This window comes from Salmo salar, chromosome ssa02 (assembly GCF_905237065.1).
Source record: "Salmo salar chromosome ssa02, Ssal_v3.1, whole genome shotgun sequence".
Lineage (NCBI taxonomy): Eukaryota > Metazoa > Chordata > Actinopteri > Salmoniformes > Salmonidae > Salmo > Salmo salar.
The window spans coordinates 61,921,779-61,945,342 of record NC_059443.1 but is presented as its reverse complement, the minus strand read 5'-3'; the positions used below and the strand labels follow the sequence as shown (position 1 = coordinate 61,945,342).

The window sequence follows — 23,564 nt, the reverse complement described above, 5'->3', positions numbered from 1 at the left end:
TATCACAGCAGTCTATATGTAGTCAAGGCAGTGTCAAATCAATACTTTATTAGCTAACCCACTAGTGTCCCACTCTGGTGCAGTACAATACAGTGATATACTCTGACATGTGCAGTGGGTTAGGCTACAGACACCACTGGACTAACAGAGATAAACATACTATAGCTTTATCATCTGATAAATAGATTTCCTCACTGATGTAAGAATATTAATTTGAATGTAGTGCACACACACACACACACACACACACACACACACTCACCCTCACTCACTCACTCAGTGCCTTTAAGTGGGTCTGGCACTCTCCCACTTCATTCTGCTGCAGCACTCCCTGTTGAGCCCTACCTCCCACGAGGAACCAGCCCACCCACTGCCCATACGCACGCCAGACAGTTAGACAGCCAGTGAGAGAAGAGAACCTCGGTGGGTTTGAAGAGCTATAGACAGTCACCCACTTACAGATCCACGGTGGTTTAGAAGGGCTTGGCTCACTCATTGACTAGCTATAGACTGACAGTGATAGAGTCTAGAGGAGGGAAGAGGCTAGAAGAGGAGCTTTTAAGTGATTGTTTGTGTGTGTGTGTGTGTGTGTGTGTGTGTGTGTGTGTGTGTGTGTGTGTGTGTGTGTGTGTGCGTGCGTGTGTGCGTGCGTGCGTGCGTGCGTGCGTGTGTGCGTGCGTGTGTGTGTGTGTGTGCGTGTGCATCATGGCATCAGGAGGCCATGGGATGAGGGGTAGAGGGGAACCCCTCCACGCACCCCACCTCTCTGACATCTACGCCAACAGTGCTATCCAGCAACAGGACTATTCTGCAACCATCTGGCTCCGCAGCAAAGAGAAGCTGGAACATGTGAGTACCCTGAACGCACACTTAAGCACACCTTACACCCACTGGGGGAAGTTGTTGGGGAGATTCCAGAGGAATGTCATACAGTAGTATTAGTAGGGGATAGAGGCTGAAGACAGGTTTGGCTGGGGTACTGGCTGAGAATGATTTGAGGGACAGTTGACTTCGATCTCTTGTCTAACCCAAGGATTCAATCAACTCAACTTGGATGAAATGTAATTGATTTGGGACAGGATATCCACAGGGAATACATTCAGATAAATGTAAGCTGATTGAAATATTCATGCAGGAACCAGTTTGCCAAGTACCGTGACTATCAAAGAAATGGGGCCCAGGTTAGCTGTCCTCAAGTCAAAATGTGACACTATACAAAATTGCAATCCTTTATTTTTAAATGCCATGCAATGAAGCGTTATATCTCCAACCTAAACTCAAGTGTTCCACTAAAGCATATGCTGTATCGTGTGTTGGAGGATGGCAGGATCTCTAGAATAGGACATCCACCATGAATATTCAATATATTACCATTAGACTGTAAGCTACCATCGTCCATTCTCAGCCCATTCATTTGACATGCCTGGAGCTAGCCACCGGAGGATTGCTGCCGAGGAAATGTGCTTCGCCGCCTCCAATGAGAATGGATTACTTCCACTGTCCGCCTCACACACACTCAATGCCTACTTTAAATAGTGCCGATCAAGCTCCAAACTTTGTTTTAACTTCTTCTCTCTTTTAATTTGAAATGCCCGCTGCCAAAACTCAAACTAACTTAAGTGTTGGGTTTCTGCTTGGGTTTCTATTTTCTACATGATTGTTTAAGTTAAGGGAGTCATGTGTTTTCACCTTACGTTAGGGTTACACAGACTTAGGCTAAACTCCTCTGCCATAGGCTAGAGACTTCCTCTCCCTCTAAGTGTGCCCTCTCGGAGGCAGTGAGTTTTTTTAGCTGAAATTGAGTGTAAATATTTCATGGTTGGGGGTGGTACGGGACTGGGAGATCTGCCTGCTTTAAGTATACAGAGTATAGCAGACACCTGCCTTGACATCTCATGTCTGAAGGGAAGTGAGAGATGTGCCACAATAGTAGCTGTTATGTACTTGACCTGGGTTCAAATAATGTATATATCTTTTTTTAATAATTTCCGTGTTTGCTTGAGCCTGCCTGCAGTGCCAGATGGGAAGGGTTTACATTTTTAGGACTATTGTATTAGTTCAATTTAAGCTAGGCAAGCTCAATTAGACACAGGTCAAGTATTTAAAATGATTTCAAATAGTATTTGAACCCTGCCCTGAAATGTCATGTCGGAAAAGGGAGACATGCTACTCTAGTACTGTTATGTACAGTCTGTCCTCAGAAGCCCTGAGGTCTGTCTGTTACACTACACACTCTACTGTTCCTTTATGCAGCCCAGACGCAACTCAACCCCACACACTAATCCATTGGGCTGGTGAATGGATCACGCAGTGATGCATTACAATAAATGGATTATTGGGAAAGCCGAGCAGCTACAAAGTAAGATAGAGTCTCCAGCTATAGACAGAGACTTTGTGGACCGGCGGCTTCTACAGACGTAGGATCTACATTTGAGCCAGTTTGCTACAGCAGGAAAATAATCCTCCAGCAACAGGAAATGTGAATTATTATGGAGATTGTAATTAATGTAAACGTTTTGTAGGGGTTGATACATTTTTCTTTAGGGGAAGTCTGACATTTTAAAGTGTAAATTACAAACTTTAGAAGCCTTTTTAAACCTTGAATACATTACAAGTTAGCCTTTTTTGCTGCCCGGGAAAATTCTCAACAACAAAAGAGTGATCAAATTAAGATCCTGCATCTGTAATTCATCTATATTTTCAAGCAACTTTAACTTCCTGCCAGTATTAAAACTTTGGTCATTCTTCACCGTCAGCTCACTCCAGCTCCACTGTCTGCTCTCTCTCTCTCTCTCTCTCTCTCTCTCTCTCTCTCTCTCTCTCTCTCTCTCTCTCTCTCTCTCTCTCTCTCTCTCTCTCTCTCTCTCTCTCTCTCTCGTGGGCACGGCGCCAGTCTCCCATGGCACTGGTGCCCGACGGCCCACTCAGCACATCACAGACATTGACCCTCACCATGAAACCATGCTGACATGCGGACACACAAACACCTATTTCCTGTTCCTGTTCCTGTTTTGTAACGTGTGAATGAGTCATGGTATTATGTGTGAAGGTGAACAGCTGTGTACCTGTGTCACCTCTATCACGAGTACCTGGATCCCCTTCACGACAGTGCCTGTACAAGTGAGTAAAGAGAATATATTATTGCATTCTTATGACACATGAGGGGCAGAATAGAGATGTAGGAAATTCTGTTGTATTCCCTGTTGTCAAAAATGCACATTTCATCAATGACTTGTGATCTTTCCATCCTCATTCAAAACTGACCATATTGTACAAGACCCCTACAGATCTAGGATCTTCATTTGATCACTCTTTTGTGGCTGAGAATTTTCTAGGACTATTGTATTAGTTCCATTTAGTTAGGCAAGCTCAATCAGACACAGGTCAAGTATTTGAAATACTTAAACTCAAGTGTTCTACTACAGTATATACTGTATCATGTCTGGGAGGATGGCAGGATCTCTAGAATAGGAGGTCCACCATGAATATTCAATATATTACCATTAGACTGTAAGCTGGCATCGTCCATTCTCAGCCCATTCATTTGACATGCCTGGAGCTAGCCACCGGAGGATTGCTGCCCAGGAAATGTGCTTCGCTGCCTCCAATGAGAATTAATTACTTCCACTGTCCGCCTCACACACACTCAATGCCTGCTTTAAATAGTCTCGATCGAGCTCCAAACTTTGTTTTAACTTCTCTCTTTTAAGCAACAAAAAAATTGAAATGACAAACTTAAGGGTTTCTTTTCCTGCTGTAGCAAACTGGCTCAAATTAAGATCCTACATCTGTATCTTCCCCTCCACAGAGAAATCACATTCCCACACACTGTAACCACTGTAACACAACAGACATGTCTCTCTGTGGGTTGAGTGGATCTCCACTGTATACAGTATGAGACCTCTGCAATAGTAGCATCTTGTACAGCTGAGCTAGTCTTAATCAGTCGCTAGTGTGGGTGTGCTGGGCCATAGACAATGCATAGAAGATAATGAAGTCCCTACTGGAGAATTACAGTCTGAACAGGCTGCTCTGAGCCAGTGCAATGAATCAGCACTGGAATTGGATTGAAAAGGTTTGGCATGGGCCCTCAGATTCTCAAAATGTTCTACAGCTGCACCACTGAGAGCATCTTGACTTGCTGCATCCACCCCTTGGTATAGCATCTGCACGGTATCCGACAGAAGGTTGTGCGTACGGCCCAGTACTTCACTGGGGCCGAACTCCCTACCATCCAGGACCTCTATACCAGGAGGTGTCAGAGGAAGGTCCTAAAAATTGTCAAAGATTGCAGCCACCCAAGTCATAGACTGTTCTCTCTACTACTGCACCACAATGAGTAACCAAGCGCCAAGTCTGTGACCAAAAGATATCTGAACAGCTTCAACCCTCAAGCCATAAGACTGCTGAACATCTAATCAACTGGCTACCCGGACTATTTACATTGATCCCCTTTATTATTTATTTCCTAATTGTTTTGCACTGACTCCCTTGACTGGCTCTATGCACACTCACTAGACTCTACCAACACACTCACACATACTACACTGACACTCACTCACACACACACACACACACACACACACACACACACACACACACACACACACACACACACACACACACACACACACACACACACACACACACACACACACACACACACACACACACACACACACACACACAGACACACACACACACCACACACACACACACACACACACACACACACACACACACACACACACACACACACACACACAAAACACACACAAAACACACACTCACACATAGACACACTTCACACACGCTGCTGGTACTCTGTTTAATATGTTTCCTGATGTTACCTCAATCACCTCCACTACCTCGTACCACTGTGCATTGACTCAGTACCGGTACTCCTTCTATATAGCCTCGTTATTGTTTTTATTGGGCTGCTATTTCCTTTGTTATTTAGCAAATATTTGTCTTGCTTTTTAACTCTGCACTGTTGGGAATGGGCTCGTAAATTAGCATTTTACCGCAAAGTCTACACCTGTTGGATTCGGTGCATGTGACCAATACCATTTGATTAGATTTGAATTTGATAGCTCAGTGGAGGGGTTATCTCCATGGTTACAACAAGAGTTTTACTGACTATATGACCTAAGTGTTTTTTGATCAAATAAAAAAAAAACGTTGACCTACTGACCTAAATATGGTTTGAGAAAACACACAGACATGTTAAAGTGTGACCTCCCGCCAATAACACTATGGTGGGGGTTTCTGGGCATCGACTGTATCTAGAAACGTGTGTGTGTGTTCCAGCGTGTGCACCCACCTTTGGCAACATTCTTCCTCTCGGGACACGACTCAACCCTTCATGTCTACACCGTCCTGCTCTCTCTCTCTCGCTGCATCCCGCTCTCTTTCTCTCTCTCTTTCTCTCTCTCTCCTCCAGTCAGAGGGTGACATCCAGAGGGCACCGCTCTCTCTGTTATAGAGCCCAGTGGGGTTCCTCATCACATTATCTCTCCAGCATGCTCTAGTACAGTATGAGCAACCAGCACATATCCTGTAACCATTATACACACTTCATTGACAGTAGAGTAGAAGTAACATTTCCTCACATGGTATTGAAACATGAGTCAAGCACTGTTCTTATATTCTATGTCGTTGAGGATGTAGCCTGGATTCCAGGCCTCCTTTTGTACCTTCCTTTAACTGATACTATTGAGGATGCAGCTGTTTATACTGCAGGCTGGGTTAGTGTATATGAACATCCCTGAAGTGGGTGATATAGAGTGTCAGTCTGACAAGTTTCTCCACTTTATGGATGAGATCTCAGATGCTAAGCAGAGATAGATGGGTCAAGATGGGGAGATGGATGTGAAAGAAGTATTCCTCAGACTCCCAAGGTTGTTTGAGGTAAATTGACTTTAACTAAACTTTTCCACTCCCCACCAGCTCTCTCTCTCTCTCTCTCTCTCTCCCTATGGGCTCCAACCCCCTATGCCGAGTTAGATTCAGCAGTAGCCTTCTGCAGTAGGTAGCATATGCTCTTCAGTCTTCGCTAGTGCTAAACCATGCCAAGTCTCCCTGTGAATAAAAAAAGAGACATTAGAGGTGAAGAGAAAGATGAAAGTGGTTTAGTTTCATGCATGCTTGATTCTACCTCACTTCCTCACTGCGGTCTTGAATGCGCTTTTGTGCACTGCAGAGTGCAAGAGTGTTTTATCTTCCTCTGTAGACTGTAGACTAGAGCAGAAAGGGGACTGGGCTGGTGGAGAGATGTTATGGATGTTGATGGCCTTAAGCGCAGTGATTGAATTTCAATTATTATGACGCAGGAAATTGAAATGTAGGGCATAGAAAACAAACATACTGTTATGACATCATTTGAAGATTTATAATTGGCTTGATGCATAGTATTATAAGATATGCTGTGTGTGTGCGTGTGTGTGTGTGTGTGTGTGTGTGTGTGTGTGTGTGTGTGTGTGTGTGTGTGTGTGTGTGTGTGTGTGTGTGTGTGTGTGTGTGTGTGTGTGTGTGTGTGTGTGTGTGTGTGTGTGTGTGTGTGTGTGTTCTTAGTACACTGTATGTATAATGTATTTGTGTACACTGTATACTTATATCCATCACATGATTATGTTGGGTGGATGGAGGTGCAGTTGAATCAATACCATAAACATTCTGTTAGTTCTGCAGCTACTTTAGTTTCTGCCCTATACCCAGTGGGTATGTTTCTTTAGTTTCTGCCCCATACCCAGTGGGTATGTTTCTTTAGTTTCTGCCCTATACCCAGTGGGTATGTTTCTTTAGTTTCTGCCCTATACCCAGTGGGTATGTTTCTTTAGTTTCTGCCCTATACTCAGTGGGTATGTTTCTTTAGTTTCTGCCCTATACCCAGTGGGTATGTTTCTTTAGTTTCTGCCCTATACCCAGTGGGTATGTTTCTTTAGTTTCTGCCCTATACTCAGTGGGTATGTTTCTTTAGTTTCTGCCCTATACCCAGTGGGTATGTTTCTTTAGTTTCTGCCCTATACTCAGTGGGTATGTTTCTTTAGTTTCTGCCCTATACCCAGTGGGTATGTTTCTTTAGTTTCTGCCCTATACCCAGTGGGTATGTTTCTTAAGTTTCTGCCCTATACCCAGTGGGTATGTTTCTTAAGTTTCTGCCCTATACCCAGTGGGTATGTTTCTTAAGTTTCTGCCCTATACTCAGTGGGTATGTTTCTTTAGTTTCTGCCCTATACCCAGTGGGTATGTTTCTTTAGTTTCTGCCCTATACCCAGTGGGTATGTTTCTTAAGTTTCTGCCCTATACCCAGTGGGTATGTTTCTTTAGTTTCTGCCCTATATCCAGTGGGTATGTTTGGGGATTTCATTCTAGTCCCTAGCAAGGTCCATTTGCTTTCTGCCGGTTGAGTTTTGCTTCACAGGGCATGTAGGAAGGGAGAGGAGCTGGTTGGAAGGAAAAAGAGAGAGGGAGGGAGGGAGGGAGGGAGGGAGGGAGGGAGGGAGGGAGGGAGGGAGGGAGGGAGGGAGGGAGGGAGGGAGGGAGGGAGGGAGGAGGGAGGGAGGGAGGGAGGGATGAGGCTCAGCTTGGAGAGAGCTTTCACATTGGATGTTTGGACTGAAGGGGTGGGCATAGTCCTGTTCCTACTCTACCTCAACCTCTGCCTCTGTCAGTGTGGAGGGGAGTAGAGCGAGCGCACACACACACATCCAAACACACACATCCCAACACATACACATCCCAACACACACACTTTCACACTATCACTGTGGACAGAGTAGAAGAGCACACAAAGGAAGAGCCAGAGAGGAAGTGGAGAGACCATGTCAGGGCATACCGGGACAGACCTCGGACTACACCACGCATCACACACACACCGTCGGGACCAGAGCAACAGCATTATGAGGACAAGGGGACACTGTGAGGACAGGGTCATGGTTATGATTTATGAGGACACGGTCATTGTTTACTAGGTCACTGAGACTGGAGAATGTCTAATGTGATTAACCGTTAGTTGACCGTTAGTTGACCAGGTGTGTGAAGTTTAAAGGACTCATGGCGGCACCAACTACACAACCACAGGAGCCTATGAAGGTGAGTTTGAGATTTACCAATGATGTATTCATTCATCATCTGCCTTTTTTATTCTTTAGAAGGATTTGTGTATATTCGTATTCATTATATTATACAGAATTGGGTGTTAATGTCCTTACAGAACATTCTGGCTCATTTCGGTTGCGTAACTTTTCTCGCTGAGATTTTAATGCTTGATCATAATGAGATTTGATTGGTTGATTATAATAGACTTTACTTGTAATTAGTTGCATACAGATACAATTGGTTACAGAGAATAGTGTTTTTTTAATTATATAATTAACTACCATTTTGCTGTGGAATTAAAAATGATACCAGAAAATGTAATTCTGGGTTTATGCCGGGATAGTTTCTGTGAAATCTTTTCATTTATCTGACAGGTCTGGCTTGTATTTATTGCGGATAAATTTCCCCATGGGTATTAACACCAGCGAAACGTGGCGGGGTCCTTGACTCGGCTAAATGAATTGAAGGGAGGAGCGGTTCCCTCGTTCCCTCGGCGCGACAGACGAGTGCAAAGTGCATCCGGGCTGTTTCTCCTTTCCGCATGAGCGCTCGAGACAGACAGGGCGGAGAGTAGATGATGGCCCGGGTTTGAAATTGACTTGACAATATTTTTCTATGTGGACTGGCCATTCTCAACATGTTATATCTGAGGAGTGACACTTTTTGTTTCACTAGCTGTCAAAAGTTGTATTGTTTTTTCTGACTTTGACAAGTCTTTGTTTTGCTTCACTGGCAAAAGTTTCATAGGTTGTGAATGATGGTACATTTCTGACTGTTTGAAGTTTTAAAAAGCTGCTGGAAAAAGGGGGAAATTTGCACTGCTCCTTCACCCAAAGGCATTAAACACGCTGACAAGGGGCCAGAGAGGGATGGTGATGAAAATACTAACTCTAGCTGTCGGACGTTTTATTGGTTGGCAAAATTCTTGACTACATAGAATCTTAAAAAGCTACAGTTGTGGAAAAAGGGTTCAGGGCAAAGCTCCCTCACCCCAAAGACAGTAGACAAGCTGGCAGGGGCCAAGGGAGAAGGTTGATTAAAATACAAAATGGGAGAAAAATCGTGCCAAAGGGCCAAACAACCGAGCTAAGTGAGTGTGTCGAGCTAAGTGAAACAGAACTGCCGGCCCGCACTTTTAAATGAAGAAAAAAAAATGGGGACTTCTGTATTCTGACTATTGACCACATTGACATGGCCCTCAATTAAAGCTACATACATCAAACCCGTAGGAGAAGAAAGAAGAAAAATGTTATCTTTACTAACCCTCAAGGGGATGTGCCTTCAAGACACAATACTGTTGAATAAAATAGATACTTACACTCAGGGGCGCAACTTTCACTGGGGCATGTCCCCCCCAACATTCTGAATTAGCATTTTTGTCCTCCCAGTTTTATCATTGGAATGTGATACAAAACGAGGCAACGGTGGGCTAGGACCCTGCGGATGTGATCGCGTAGACTGTTTAGAGTGATTATCTGACTGGGTAAAAAAATGATATACAAAAAAAATTATAATAATGATGTCCTCCCACTTCTGAAACCGAAGTTGCGCCCCTTATTGTTACGACTTTTGCCAAGGTCGTCTCCTCTCCTTGTTCGGCGGCGTTCGGCGTTCGACGTCACCGGCTTTCTAGCCATCGCTGCTCCATTTTTCATATATCCATTTGTCTTGTCTTGCTTCCATACACACCTGGTTTTCATTTCTCCAATCAATCTACTTGTATTTAACCCTCTGGTTCCCATCATGTTATGTGGTGTTAGTTTACGCGCTTTACTTTTATGTTCCGTTTTTTGAGCAATTTTGATTTATGTAGTGCTCTCGTTTTTGGAACTATAATAAAAGTGCGCCTGTTCATTGTACTCTGCTCTCCTGCACCTGACTTCGCCTCCAATACACGATTGACAGAATTACACACCCCCAATGGAGTCAGCAGGAGCAGGTACCCCGGTTAGTGAAGTCGAGGAGCGCGTCCAGGAACATTCGGCCATGTTACATCATCTTGGTGCCATGATGGATCACGTTGTCCAGACCATGGACCACTGGGAAAGACAGGAAGTCTCTCCAGTGCCTCGACCAGCACAACCGGTGTTGTCTCCACCCGTTCCATCTGGAGAGAATTCCGGGGGGATGCGTCTCTCCCTTCCCAGGGAGTAAGATGGAACGGCAGCACAGTGCCAGGGATTCTTGTTACAACTGGACCTCTACCTGGCCACTGTGCACCCAGCTCCCTCAGGAGGGGAGAGAGTGGCCGCCCTCATCTCCTGCCTCACAGGAAGAGAGCTAGAGTGGGCAAACGCCGTGTGGAGAGAAGGAGACACGGCGCCAGACCACTTCGAGGATTTCACCCGTTGCTTCAGGGCTGTCTTCGACCATCCACCTGAGGGCAGAGCGGCAGGGGAAAGGCTCTTCCATTTGAGGCAGGGGACGAGGAGCGCCCAGGACTTCACCCTGGAATTCCGGACCTTGGCCGCCGGAGCCAGCTGGAACAACAGGGCCCTCATCGACCACTATCGATGCAGCCTACGAGAGGATGTCCGACGTGAGCTGGCTTGCAGGGATGCCACCATTTCCTTTGACCAACTGGTGGATTTGTCCATCCGGTTGGATAACCTGCTGGTCACCCGTGGACGTCCAGAGGGGGCTCTGTCAGTTCCATCATCTAGCAACCCCGCTCCGGTGCCCATGGAGTTAGGATGTGCGCGCATAGGGAGACTGGAGGAGGAGCCATCACGTGCGCCATCTGTGGGCGCAGAGGACACACTGCCGGTCGGTGCCGTGTTGGATCCTCTGGGAGTCGAGGCAACAGGCAGGGCACTCTGGCGTCACCCCAGGTGAGTTTGCACCACACTCATCCAGAGTCCTCTGTTGATCAATTGTTTGTGTCTGTTTGTTTCCCTGAGTTTTCCCCACATTCCCAGCATAAGGCGCTCGTCGATTCAGGCGCAGCTGGGAATTTTATCAACAGAGCATTAGCCATTAGGTTAGGATCCCTATTTTTCCTATAGTTAGACTCTTCCCGGTACACGCTCTAGATAGTCGAACATTAGGGTCCGGGCTAATCAGGGAGGCCACCATCTCCTTGGCCATGGTTATGCAGGGGGATCATGAGGAGAGAATCAGTCTCTTTCTCATTGACTTTCCTGCGTTTCCTGTGGTAGTAGGCCTTCCCTGGTTGGCTCTGCGTAACCCCACTATTTCCTGGCAACAGAGGGCTCTCACGGGGTGGTCGCGAGAGTGCTCAGGGAGGTGTGTAGGGGTTTCCGTTGGTGCTACCACGGCGGAAAGTCCAGAGCAGGTCTCCACCATGCACATCCCCCCCAAAATATGCCGATTTGGCTCTCGCCTTCTGTAAAAAGAAGGCAACTCAATTACCACCTCATCGACGGGGGGATTGTGCGATAAATCTCCTGGTAGACGCTGCGCTTCCCAGGAGTCATGTGTATCCTCTGTCGCAGGCAGAGACGGTGGCTATGGACACATATGTCTCTGAATCCCTGCGTCAGGGGTACATTCGACACTCTAGTTCACCCGCATCCTCGAGTTTCTTTTTTGTGAAGAAGAAGGATGGAGGTTTACGCCCGTGCATTGACTATAGAGGTCTCAATCAAATCCCGGTGAGGTACAGTTACCCACTACCTCTTATCGCCACGGTGATTGAGTCAATGCATGGGGCACGCTTCTTCACGAAACTGGATCTCAGGAGTGTGTATAACCTGGTGCGTGTCCTGGAGGGAGACGAGTGGAAGATAGCGTTCAGTACCACCACAGGGCATTATGAGTACCTCGTCATGACGTACGGGTTGATGAATGCTCCATCAGTTTTCCAATCCTTTGTACACAAGATTTTCAGGGACCTGCACGGGCAGGGTGTAGTGGTGGATATCGATGACATTCTGATTTACTCCGCTACACGCGCCGAGCATGTGTCCTTGGTGCGCAAGGTACTTGGACAACTGTAGGAGCATAACCTGTACGTCAAGGCTGAGAAATGCCTGTTCTTTCAGCAGGCCGTCTCCTTCCTAGGGTATCGCATTTCCACATCAGGGGTGGAGATGGAGAGTGACCGCATTGCAACCGTGCGTAATTGGCCGACTCCCAGTGATTTTTAGGGTTTGCCAATTACTACCGGAGATTTATCCGGGGTTTTGGCCAGGTTGCTGCGCCCATTACCTCACTGCTGAAGGGGGGTCCTGTAAGGTTGCAGTGGTCGGCTGAGGCGGACAGGGCTAATGGGCAGCTAAGAGCTCTGTTTACTTCGGCTCCGGTGCTGGCCCATCCGGATCCCTCTTTGGCATTCATAGTGGAGGTGGATGCGTCCAAGGCTGGGATAGGAGCCGTGCTCTCACAGCGCTCGGGCACGCCACCGAAACTCCTCCCCTGTGCTTTCTTCTCGAAGAAGCTCAGCCCAGCGGAGCATAACTATGATGTGGGGGACCCGGAGTTGTCGGCTGTGGTTAAAGCGTTGAACGCGTGGAGACATTGGCTAGAGGGGGCTAAACATCCTTTCCTCATCTTGACTGTCCACCGCAACCTGGAGTACATCCGGGCAGCGAGGAGACTGAATCCTCATCAGGCAAGGTGGGCCATGTTTTTTACCTGTTTTGTGTTTACCCTATCCTACAGACCAGGTTCCCAGAATGTGAAGGGAGACGCACTGTCCAGGCTGTATGACACAGAGGAGCGGCCCATGGATCAGACTCCCATACTCCCGGCCTCCTGCCTGGTAGCGCCGGTCGTGTGGGACCTGGATGCGGACATTGAGCAGGCGTTGCGTACGGAGCCCACTCCCCTCCAGTGTCCCATTGGGTGTAAGTATGTTCCGTCTCCTGTCCGTGACCAGTTGATCTCTTGGGCCCACACATCACCCTCCTCTGGTCATTCGGGGATCGGACGGACGCTGTCTGACTGGGAAGTACTTGTGGCCCACTTTGGCTAAGGACGTGAGGGTTTATGTTTCCTCCTGCTCGGTGTGTGCCCAGTGTAAGGCTCTGAGACACCTGCCCAGAGGTAAGTTACATCCCTTACCCGTTCCACAACGACCTTGGTCACATCTGTCAGTGGATTTCTTAACAGATCTTCCTCCCTCACAGGGAAATACCATTATCCTGGTTGTTGTGGATCGTTTTTCTAAGTCCTGTCGTCTCCTCCCTCTGCCTGGTCTCCCTACGGCCCTACAGACTGTTGAGGCCCTGTTTACACACGTCTTCCGGCACTATGGGGTGCCTGAGGATATAGTGTCGGATCGGGGTCCCCAGTTCACGTCGAGAGTTTTGAAGGCCCGAGAGTAACGGGCAGGTAGAGAGAGTCAACCAGGATGTGGGCAGGTTTCTGCGGTCCTATTGCCAGGACCGACCGGGGGAGTGGGCAGCGTTCGTGCCCTGGGCCGAGATGGCACAGAACTCGCTTCGCCACTCCTCCACTAACCTCTCCCCCTTTCAGTGTGTATTGGGGTACCAGCCAGTTCTGGCACTGTGGCATCAGGGTCAGACCGAGACTCCTGAGGTGGACGACTGGTTTAGGCACGAGGAGGAGACATGGGAGGCTGCCTGTGTCCATCTCCAGTGAGCTGCATGTCGCCAGAAAACCAGCGCGGACCGTCATCGCAGTGAGACCCCAGTGTTCGCACCGGGGGACCGGGTCTGGCTCTCGACTCGTAACCTGCCCCTCCGCCTGCCCTGCCGGAAGCTGGGTCTGCAGTTTGTAGGGCCATTTAAAGTCCTGAGGAGGTTGAACGAGGTATGTCACAGATTACAACTTCCCTCTGATTATCGTATTAACCCCTCGTTCCATGTGTCTTTCCTCAGGCCGGTGGTGGCTTGTCCGCTCCAGGAATCTGAGGTGCGGGAGGTCCCTCCGCCCCCTTTGGACATCGAGGGGGCCCCGGCGTACATTGTTCGTTCCATCCTGGATTCGAGGCGTCAGATGGGGGGCCTTCAGTACGTCGTGGAGTGGGAGGGATACGGGCCGGAGGAGAGGTGCTGGGTTCCGGTTGCAGATGTTTTGGATCCTGAACTGCTGCGAGAGTTTCACCGTCGCCGACCGGATCACCCTACGCCTCGTCCTCCGGGTCGTCCTCGAGGCCGGTGTCGGCGCGCCGCTGGAGCCGCGCGTCAAGTGGGGGGAGGGGGGGTACTGTCACGACTCTCCTTGTTCGTTCGGCGATCGACGTCACCGGCTTTCTAGCCATCGCCGCTCCATTTTTCATATATCCATTTGTCTTGTCTTGTTTCCATACACACCTGGTTTTCATTTCCCCAATCAATCTACTTGTATTTAACCCTCTGGTTCCCATCATGTTTTGTGTGTAATTGTTTCATGTTATGTGGTGTTAGTTTACGCGCTTTACTTTTATGTTCCGTTTTTTGAGCAAGTTTGATTTATGTAGTGCTCTCGTTTTTGGAACTATAATAAAAGAGCGCCTGTTCATTATACTCTGCTCTCCTGCACCTGACTTCACCTCCAATACACCGTTGACACTTATACTATTAAACATGTAATTTACATCTACTACACATAGTGTTACAAGACATACATTGCACTAAGTAAGGATTGTAAACAGACAAAAAAAGACCCCAAAATGTAGTACATGGTCACAATACAGCAAAGTAGCCGGTTTAAGGTTTAACAAAATCCTTTCAGCTCTGATGCGCCTGAACAAAGAAGGAGGGCGTAGGGCAGCTGTAGAAAAGCCCTACATAACTAAGCCCCTGTTATTTTACTTCAATAAAACAGTGTTTTCCTTCTTTCTTTCCTTTAAACGTAGTTTTACTGTGAATCAAATTTGCCTTCAGTTTGGTTTGGAAGTGTAAGGTTTTGTATTTATTTTCTTAGTCAACCTCGTGTTCTGTTTCGTTGTGTTCTTGAACGTAGCCCTGTCTTTCATTTTTGTTCATTGATTTCAGCTGTGTTCGTTTCTCACCTGGTCTCATCAGCTACTTATTTAGTTCAGTTCATTCTGTTTGTACCTTTGTGAGGTATTGTTCGTTTTGACTCTACTAAGCCTTTTCCCATCTCATTTGTGAGAACCAGTTATAGCCTTCAGTCCTAGTTATAGTATATATTGTATCGTTTGTGGGAGGATGGCAGGATCTCTAGAATAGGACATCCACCATGAATATTCAATATATTACCATTAGACTGTAAGCTGGCATCGTCCATTCTCAGCCCATTCATTTGACATGCCTGGAGCTAGCCACCGGAGGATTGCTGCCGAGGAAATGTGCTTCGCCGCCTCCAATGACAATTGATTACTTCCACTGTCTGGCTCACACACACTCAATGCCTACTTTAAATATGGACCATACCTTCCTTTGTCACATCTGATGTCTGACTACACAGTCCAATGACGTTCTATTTGGGTTATTGATTCGTAAAATCCTGGCTGCTGATCAATTGTATTGATGATTGATATACAAATCTAATGAAGGATGATTTTCTTGTTGTGTAACACCTGAGACCTAATGGACTTGTCAATAGTTAATCTAGTCAGTTTTGCTTCCTGGCTGAGATTCCATTAGTCCTAATCAGGAAAGAAGAGATTGAGGTGCATTTAATAAATCCATTGAGGTTCCTTTTAAAAACGGTTAGTTGTCAGTTTTGCTCCCTTGGCTGCATTTCTATTAGTCATAATCTGGGATGTAAATAAATTACAAGGGGACAGATTGAGATTTAGGTTGAGGTGTATTCAATATCTCTATTGAGGTTCCTTTTAATTACACTCAAGAAACGTTACAACTGATTACTGGGTTGATGTGGATAATGTTCTTTAGGGCCTACGTTTTAAATTATTTTACAATGGAAAACAAGTATTTGTGTTACCTATTGGATAACGCCAGGGTCGTATTCATTAGGGCACACCATATCTAAGTATTTTGCAACAGAAAACAAAAGTTACCCTTTCTCAAGTCCAGGCTGTCCGTCCACGTTTCAGTCTGTTTGGTGCCTAATGAACACAACCCTGATTTGTTGTGTTGTGTTTGTCTCTTTGTCTTTCAGTCCCAACAGAAGTCCACTTAAGTCATCCATATTTCATTCTATTTTCTTCCGTTTGGTGTCTAATGAACACAATCGTGATGTGTGTTCCTCCCTGTCTTCCAGTCTCAGCAGAAGTGCATAGCCATCTTTGCTCTGCTGTGCTGCTTCGCTGTGCTGGTGGCTCTCACCTTCTCTGCCGTAGATGTCTGGGGGGAGGACGAGGACGGAATCACAGAAGAGAACTGTAACAGACACTGTCGGTAAGAGGTACCGGAACTATAATCAAGGAGCCCAGAACCAAATACTTGCGCTAGCTAAATGAAAGTCATTACAAAGGTCCAAAACAGTCTGCAGGGCTACCTATCCATAACAAGTAAAGCTACATGCCTACAACATTGTCATAATTGACAGGAGTCAAAATCTTCCAAAGCCCTAAGATGCTATCGTAAACATAGACCATAGATGTCTGCATCATCGATTTCAGAGATCTGAAATGATGTATATGATTTTTATGATTAAAACTGTATGCTTTCTCATCAGCATTGTCCTTGTGGAGAACATTCCGGAGGACCTCCCCCTTTCCGTAGACGGTACAACCCACGTGCCCCTCTCCACAGGCCTCAACAGCCTGTTAGACCAGGCCAAGCACTCAGTGGAGGTGGTATCTCCCGTCTGGAACCTCAACTCATGGGACCAAGAGACATGGCCCAACTCTGGCAAACAGGTATCATGTAACAAGAATGCCACTTCTTCATCTTCTTCAACTTCTTCATCTTCATCATCATATATCGCAAACTATAAAACTATGGACCGTTCTTCAAATGTTCTACTTTGGCAAAGTGCTATTCCATTATATCAGCAGTGCGCCCAGCAGCAGAAATTGATACTAAGCCACACAAAACCTGCAACAGTCTTTGGATAAGGACATTCACAGAGCAAAGGGAACAATAACAGTCATGCTGTACATATCCTTTTATGTCTCAGGGCCAGCTTCTGTTCCAGAGACTGCTCAACCTCAAGACTCGGGAGGTTAAATTGAAGATTGCCAGCAGTCTCACAGACTCTGCTGAACTGCAGAAACTAACAGAGCATGGTAAGTGACACTTCATTCATACCACTCCACATAATATACAAAAACAGCAATGTATTATTCATTGATGGCCTATAGTACTGTGTGTGCCCAATTATGCATACAGATGTAAGATCTTAATTCAATCACTATTTTGTCTTTGAGAATTTTCCTGCACAGCAGAAATGCAAACTTGTAGTGTATTTGAGTTTTTAAAAGGCTTCTAAAGTTGATAATTTCCACAAAAAAATATCAACCCCTACAAAAATGTCTATTAATTATAATCCACATAATAATTGAAATTTCCTCTTGCTGCAGAATTATTTTCCTGCTGTAGCAACCTGACTCAAATGTAGACCCTACATCTGTAGGCTACAGTGTCTCATATTTATCTTTAGGAAAACAGATACAGCACTTTATATAACATTTTGTCATACCCGTGGTATACTGTCTGATATACCACCGCTGTCGGCCAATCAGCATTTATGGCTCGAACCCCCCAGTTTATACAACATTTTATATAACATCCATCACAGTATGAGCTCCGCTCTCACTCCTTGAGCTCTCCGGCAAACTTGAGTCCACAAGGTCAAACAACATGAATGTGCAAATGGATCCAACTTAACTGCTTCCTTGTCAAATTGGGCTGCCTCTTGCCTCCAAGGCTGCCTGTACGTCTTTCTGTCAGCCACAGGCCACATTGGCAGGCTTCCCTTTCATCTCTAATGTGGCCGTGATTTAAGGGGCCAATAGAAACAGGGCCTAAATGTTTGTCTGGAGGTTGTGTCCTTCAGCAAGGCACTTTACCGCTCCCTTCTAAACTGCTCCTGGGGTTCTACACTGAGGCCGTCCCTGTGCTTCCAGTCCCTTGGAGTTTGGCTGATTAAGCAAAAAGACCCATTTCCATTCTCTCCAAGAAATTGGACAATAAAGTATTCTTCTTCCCTGACTTCATATTCCCCCTGCAGGTGGCGAGGTTCGCTTTGTGAATATGTCAGCTCTGACCAGAGGCGGACTGCACTCCAATTTCTGGGTTGTTGACAGGAAGCATGTGTTCATTGGCAGTGCCAGCATGGACTGGAGATCACTGTCCAAGGTACCAGTTCTAGAGTAGGGTTTCCCAAACTCGGCCCTGGGTCCCCCCTGGGTGCATGTTTTGGTTTTTGCCCTAGCACTAACAGCTGATTCAAATAACCAACTCATCATCACCCTTTGATTATTTGAATCAGCTGTGTGGTGTTAGCGCAAATACCAAAACGTGCACCCAGGGAGGGCCCCAGGACCGAGTTTGGGTAACCCTGATATAGTCCATTAGTGATTAGAGAAGTGATTACCTGGCACTTTCATGCCCTAATGCCAGCTGGTGGTAGAACTCCCATGGAATGTAATTAACATATTGGCCAATGAGGAGTCAACACACACACACACACACACAACCACACAGACACACAGACAAGACAACAGAAATCTACACACACTAGCAGAAATGTCAGCAGAGAACAGAAATTTCTCAAGGTCCTGTACATGCAATAATGAGCTGTCAGCAGTCTTTGTCAGCTGAAATAAACAGGTATAAGGTCCACAAACACAATACACTGAAACAAACAATGTTTTCATCAGACAAGTATTCACTTATAGTGCATATAACTAGTCTGTTTGAGGAGTCTTTCAGCCGTCCAGTCAACACACTCATTCTCTCTTTAATAAGCAGACAGTTAACCACGTTGCCTCCTCCTCTCCCTCCGCCTCTTCCCTGCATCTCTCCACAGAGGAAGGAGTTGGGGGTGATGGTTTATAACTGCAGCTGTCTGGCTATAGACCTCCATAGGGTCTTCTCCTTTTACTGGCAGCTCCAGTACAGAGACTACATCCCTTCTATCTGGTCCAAGAGAGTCACGGCCCTCTACGGCAAGGACAGCCCCGTAACGCTGTACCTCAATGATACAGAGGTTACCGCTTATGTGTCGGTGAGGATTCGTTATTATGTACTATGTATTACATAGAGCAGATCAGTGGAGGCTGGTGGAGGGAGGAATCGGAGGACGGGCTGCGTTCCATTTCTTCCATCCCAGGCATTACAATGAGCCTGTCTTCTGATGTATAGTGACGCCAGCCACCACTGGTCTACAAACCATAACATTGTCTTGCTATAGGAGTTTTGGAGTTATGTTTCTACACTCTTGTTGAAATGGAGTAGAATAACCATAACTAACCCTAACTCTAAATAACCCTAATCCTAATTTACCCTAATTTACCCTAACCATAGCCCTAACTAACCCTAACAAACCCCAACCAATCCTAACTTACCCTAACTAATCCTAATTTACCCTAAACCTAACCAACCCTAGCTAACCCTAACCCTAACTAACTTTAAATAACCCTAACCAACCCTACCTAACCCTAACTAACTTTAAATAACCCTAACTAACCCTAACTAACCCTAACTAGCCCTAAGCAGTTTTACTAGACATCTTATTACTTGACCATGCAGCTGATATTTACAAAATGTTCTTGTACCTTTAGAATGTTCTGAACAGCTTTACAGAACATTATGACACCCATAACAGACTCCTTTATCAATCATTAATCCGACACCCATCCGGGTGATTAATCATGTAAATGTTACGCAGAGAAACAAATGAAACGTCTCCGTTGGACGCGTCAGCGTCTAATTTGACAGTAATGAATCTCTCCATCCCCCTAGGGATGATATGTTGATCAGCTACAGAGAACACATTCATCATCGTAACAGGAAGTAATGATGGTATGGCAGCCTACTGTGATGCTGCTGTTGGCAAAACCTTGCCCTCCTCCTCTGCCTCCGCTCCCCTCAGCTCACTTCTGACAATGACGCATGTTGGAGTTATGTCCGTCCTCGTTTCGCCCGCTACTCCCCCCACGTCTCAGACTATATTAAATATTGAGACTGCTTAAAATATAGGAAATGGGAAATTAGAAAATAACGTTTGTTTTGAAAGTGTGAAATATAGGCTAAAAGAGGTCTTTGGCTGTCACATAGAAGGCAGTAATAAAGTGAAGCTATGAAACGCTGAAGCTCTACTTATTGAAATAGTTGACCATCTTTAATATAACCTGCAATCAAAACAAGTCAAATTGAATCATTTGAATGTGTGTTCTCATCTTAATTATGATTCCTTTCTTGGTTCCTTCCTTCCCTCCTCAGACCTCTCCTGACCTCTTCTGTCCTAAGGATCGGGCCAAGGACATAGATGTCATACAGCATGTGATGCAGGATGCCAAGTTGTTCATCTACATCTCCGTCACAGACTACCTTCCCTTACTTATCAGAAGGTCTGGAGGGTCTTTAGTTTCAAGGTGATGCTTCCCAATATCCGATCATGAACCTATTCATCTTTTCACAATGTGCTCATTATAGTAGGACCAATGACATAATATATGTCATAAAAGCTGTAGCTATACTTTCTGCAATCTGAGTGCAACCATAGTTGGCATCCGTGCCTTGATTTATGAATTTGAGAGCCCAAACCCTCAGCTTTTTAGCAAACCAAGTGGCAGGGGTGCCATTGGCTGAAACACAAATGAAGGATTGTGGCTAAAAGTGTTCTTGTCAGACCCTGTGATACTCTGCTGTGCATCTCATTTCCTGTAACTTTGGGACCCTTCCATCGACACAGATACTGGTCTCCTATCGATGAGATGATACGTGAGGCTGTGGTCCTGAGAGGGGTCAAAGTTCGTATGCTCATTAGTTTCTGGAAGCAGACCCACCCGCTCACCTTTAACTTCATTATGTCCCTCAAGTCACTGTGCATGGAGCTGGCCAACTGCTCCCTCGAAGTGGTGAGTGAATGAAAAGAAAGTCTGTGAAATGCATATTAAAGAGATGTACTGTATATTACACTCCAAAATATCATGTACAGTAGCTGGTTTTACACAATCAATGGTGTGGGTGGATTCATCTTGACATTAGACTACTTTTGAGCTCTAAAAACATTGATCTTGGACTGTAATATTTCTTTCAGAATAAAGTGGCTCAGGAATTCAGATTTATGACGGCTCATTGAGTTTTAAAGCAACTTGAAGCCGTACAGTGCACTAGCATTGCCTCTATTGCGGTGGATATCAATTTGGTTTCATGACTTTAATCTTCTATTCCTGCAGAAGTTTTTTAGCAGGAGGGAGCAGATGGCTAATAGTCAACCAGGAATCAACCACAATAAGTACATGGTGACCGACAGTGCTGTGTACATAGGTCAGTGATCCAGATGTCACTGGGAATTTACTGTATCATTGATTATACAATTATTTATATGGAGAAGACATACAAGAAGACATACCCCCCCCCCACACACACACACACACACACACACACACACACACACACACACACACACACACACACACACACACACACACACACACACACACACACACACACACACACACACACACACACACACACACATTTTGGAGAGGAGCAAAGAGTCAGCCACAATTCAGCACTCCCTAGAGCTAGTTTGGAATGCAGTACCTTGCTCAGGGCACAATGGTCTGATATCTGATATCTGATGTGCGCTGCCTCTATTTCCTCAGGTAATCACGACTGGGTGGGGAGTGAGTTTGCCTATAACGCTGGGACCGGACTCGTCATCAAACCAACACAAACTCTCAAGGAGAGGGGTGCCACAATCCTGGAACAGGTGAAGGCTGTATTCGAGAGAGACTGGCATTCGCGCTACGCTAAAACCCTACAGGCCAGTAATAGGACCCCAGAGGGTAGCAAATACAGGAACCTCCACAACAACCAGAGGTCAAGAGTCTGACGGATAACAAGAAGGGCAAAGACACCTGGAATGAGTCTAACGACCCCTATTAATAAACTATCAGCACAACTTTCCCTTTAACTTGTCATGAAACAAGGGTGTATTCACTAGGAACTAAACGGACGCAAACAGGCCAAAAGGGGGTGGGACCGAGTTAAAATTGTCCAATATGAAACTCTCGTTTTCGTAGCAAAAATGTTTCTGTTGCAAAACGTTTTGCTGCGGTTTGCTGTGGTGTGTACTAATGAATACACCCCATGTTTGATGACGGCCAAATATGGATTATCCTGAAGATAATCCACAAATCTGGTTATGTGGACCATTATATGCATTATTATACGCATGAGCGGCATGGAGGTTGAACATATAAGACTATTCTAATGGTGACATTTTTTCAGGACCTCTACATTTACACACACTGAAGTATATATGCATTTTGTATTGTTTGATTATGCATTCAGTTTGACAAGAATACCTCAGTATTTTAACCTTTAATAATAATCTATATAACCACAAAAAAAATCATAGTAAACATAAAATGCTTTGCCTTAATTATATTCCACATGCTTACATGGAGACGACCTCTCTTTGTAGACTTAAATGACTATATAACTGGTAGGATGTTACCTGTGTGCAATTGCATGGCATGCCTTTTGGGGGAACTGCCAAAATGCCCTCCCCCCTTCTCAGTACACACACACGCTCAAGGACAAGAGGATAATTTGACCTAGTACAGAAGAATATCATTATACAAAAGCCAGTAGGCCTATGTATGTAGGAATGATTCATTAAAATACATGGAATGTACACTATATTTATGATATATTTATCATACAGTTTCGCCTTGTTGATCTATAAAATAATGTGAACTTATTTTATACTTGACTATAATAAAAACGATACCTCATCCTTATTTCCACTGTTCTTAAACAATTCCAACCAGAAGTAGCAGAAAAACAAATGATATAATGGCCACCACTTCGGCCTAGTAAAGCGGAAAAGTGTAGGAAAATGAATCATGGGGCTTACTTTTCCCATCGGGGCTGTTATAGAACAAACACCAACATGTTTCAGCTTGGTAGACCTTCATTAGAGCGTAACAGGAAGTTTCATTAAATACCTTTTCTGAGTGATAAAAGTTCCCTACCTGTGCCAGACAGGGCCAGAATACCACATTTGGGGCCCCTGGGCACCGGATAAATTTTTGTTGTTGTTGAGAAAACAGTTAACTTCATGCCTAAAATATATGTTTTATAATGCTATTCTACACATCTTGTCATGAGGCTATGAGAGAATTTAGCAGTTTTAAAGATAATTTCCTGCAATTCTAGAGATTTTGCTAGAAGTTGTGTTATAATAATTTGGTTAGCTTCCCCATAGGTCGGGGGCCCAGGGCACGTGCCTTGCGTTTGGGGCCGGTGCCGTACACCACATGAAGCAACATCAGGCGTGTGGTAGTACTTATTTTGAACACATGATGGTACTATAGTATTATATTGGATATAGAATGGCTCTTCTGGGTTGTCACTGTGTAAATGGATTCAGTGAGAGATGAGAATGACTTTTTCATGTTCAGTTAGTTGTATGTTAACCGCAAAGTTTGATATCAACCTTTC

General features: G+C 45.4%; 1 protein-coding gene across 2 annotated transcripts; it reads left to right on the top strand.

The window, feature by feature from the left end:
• Positions 1-684: 684 nt before the first annotated feature.
• pld5 (phospholipase D family member 5) lies at positions 685-22,856 on the top strand. Of its 2 annotated transcripts, none has more exons than XM_014178293.2 (10): positions 685-849; positions 16,198-16,334; positions 16,615-16,798; positions 17,059-17,167; positions 18,112-18,239; positions 18,913-19,110; positions 20,328-20,479; positions 20,800-20,965; positions 21,287-21,377; positions 21,719-22,856. In XM_014178293.2, exons 1-10 carry the CDS (start codon positions 706-708, stop codon positions 21,946-21,948), a joined length of 1,539 nt encoding a protein of 512 aa, XP_014033768.2. In that variant the 5' UTR covers positions 685-705; the 3' UTR covers positions 21,949-22,856. The 2 variants fall into 2 exon arrangements, with proteins under 2 accessions (XP_014033768.2, XP_045563239.1); XM_045707283.1 differs by lacking the exon at positions 685-849 and adding an exon at positions 7,680-8,094.
• Positions 22,857-23,564: the final 708 nt, after the last annotated feature.

Coding starts and splice junctions, on each gene's coding strand:
- pld5 (XM_014178293.2), top strand. CDS start 706: ATGGCATCAGGAGGCCATGGGATGAGGGGTAGAGGGGAACCCCTCCAC. Junction 16,799..17,058: donor GGCCCAACTCTGGCAAACAG/GTATCATGTAAC, acceptor TTTATGTCTCAG/GGCCAGCTTCTGTTCCAGAG. Junction 20,480..20,799: donor GGAGGGTCTTTAGTTTCAAG/GTGATGCTTCCC, acceptor CCATCGACACAG/ATACTGGTCTCCTATCGATG.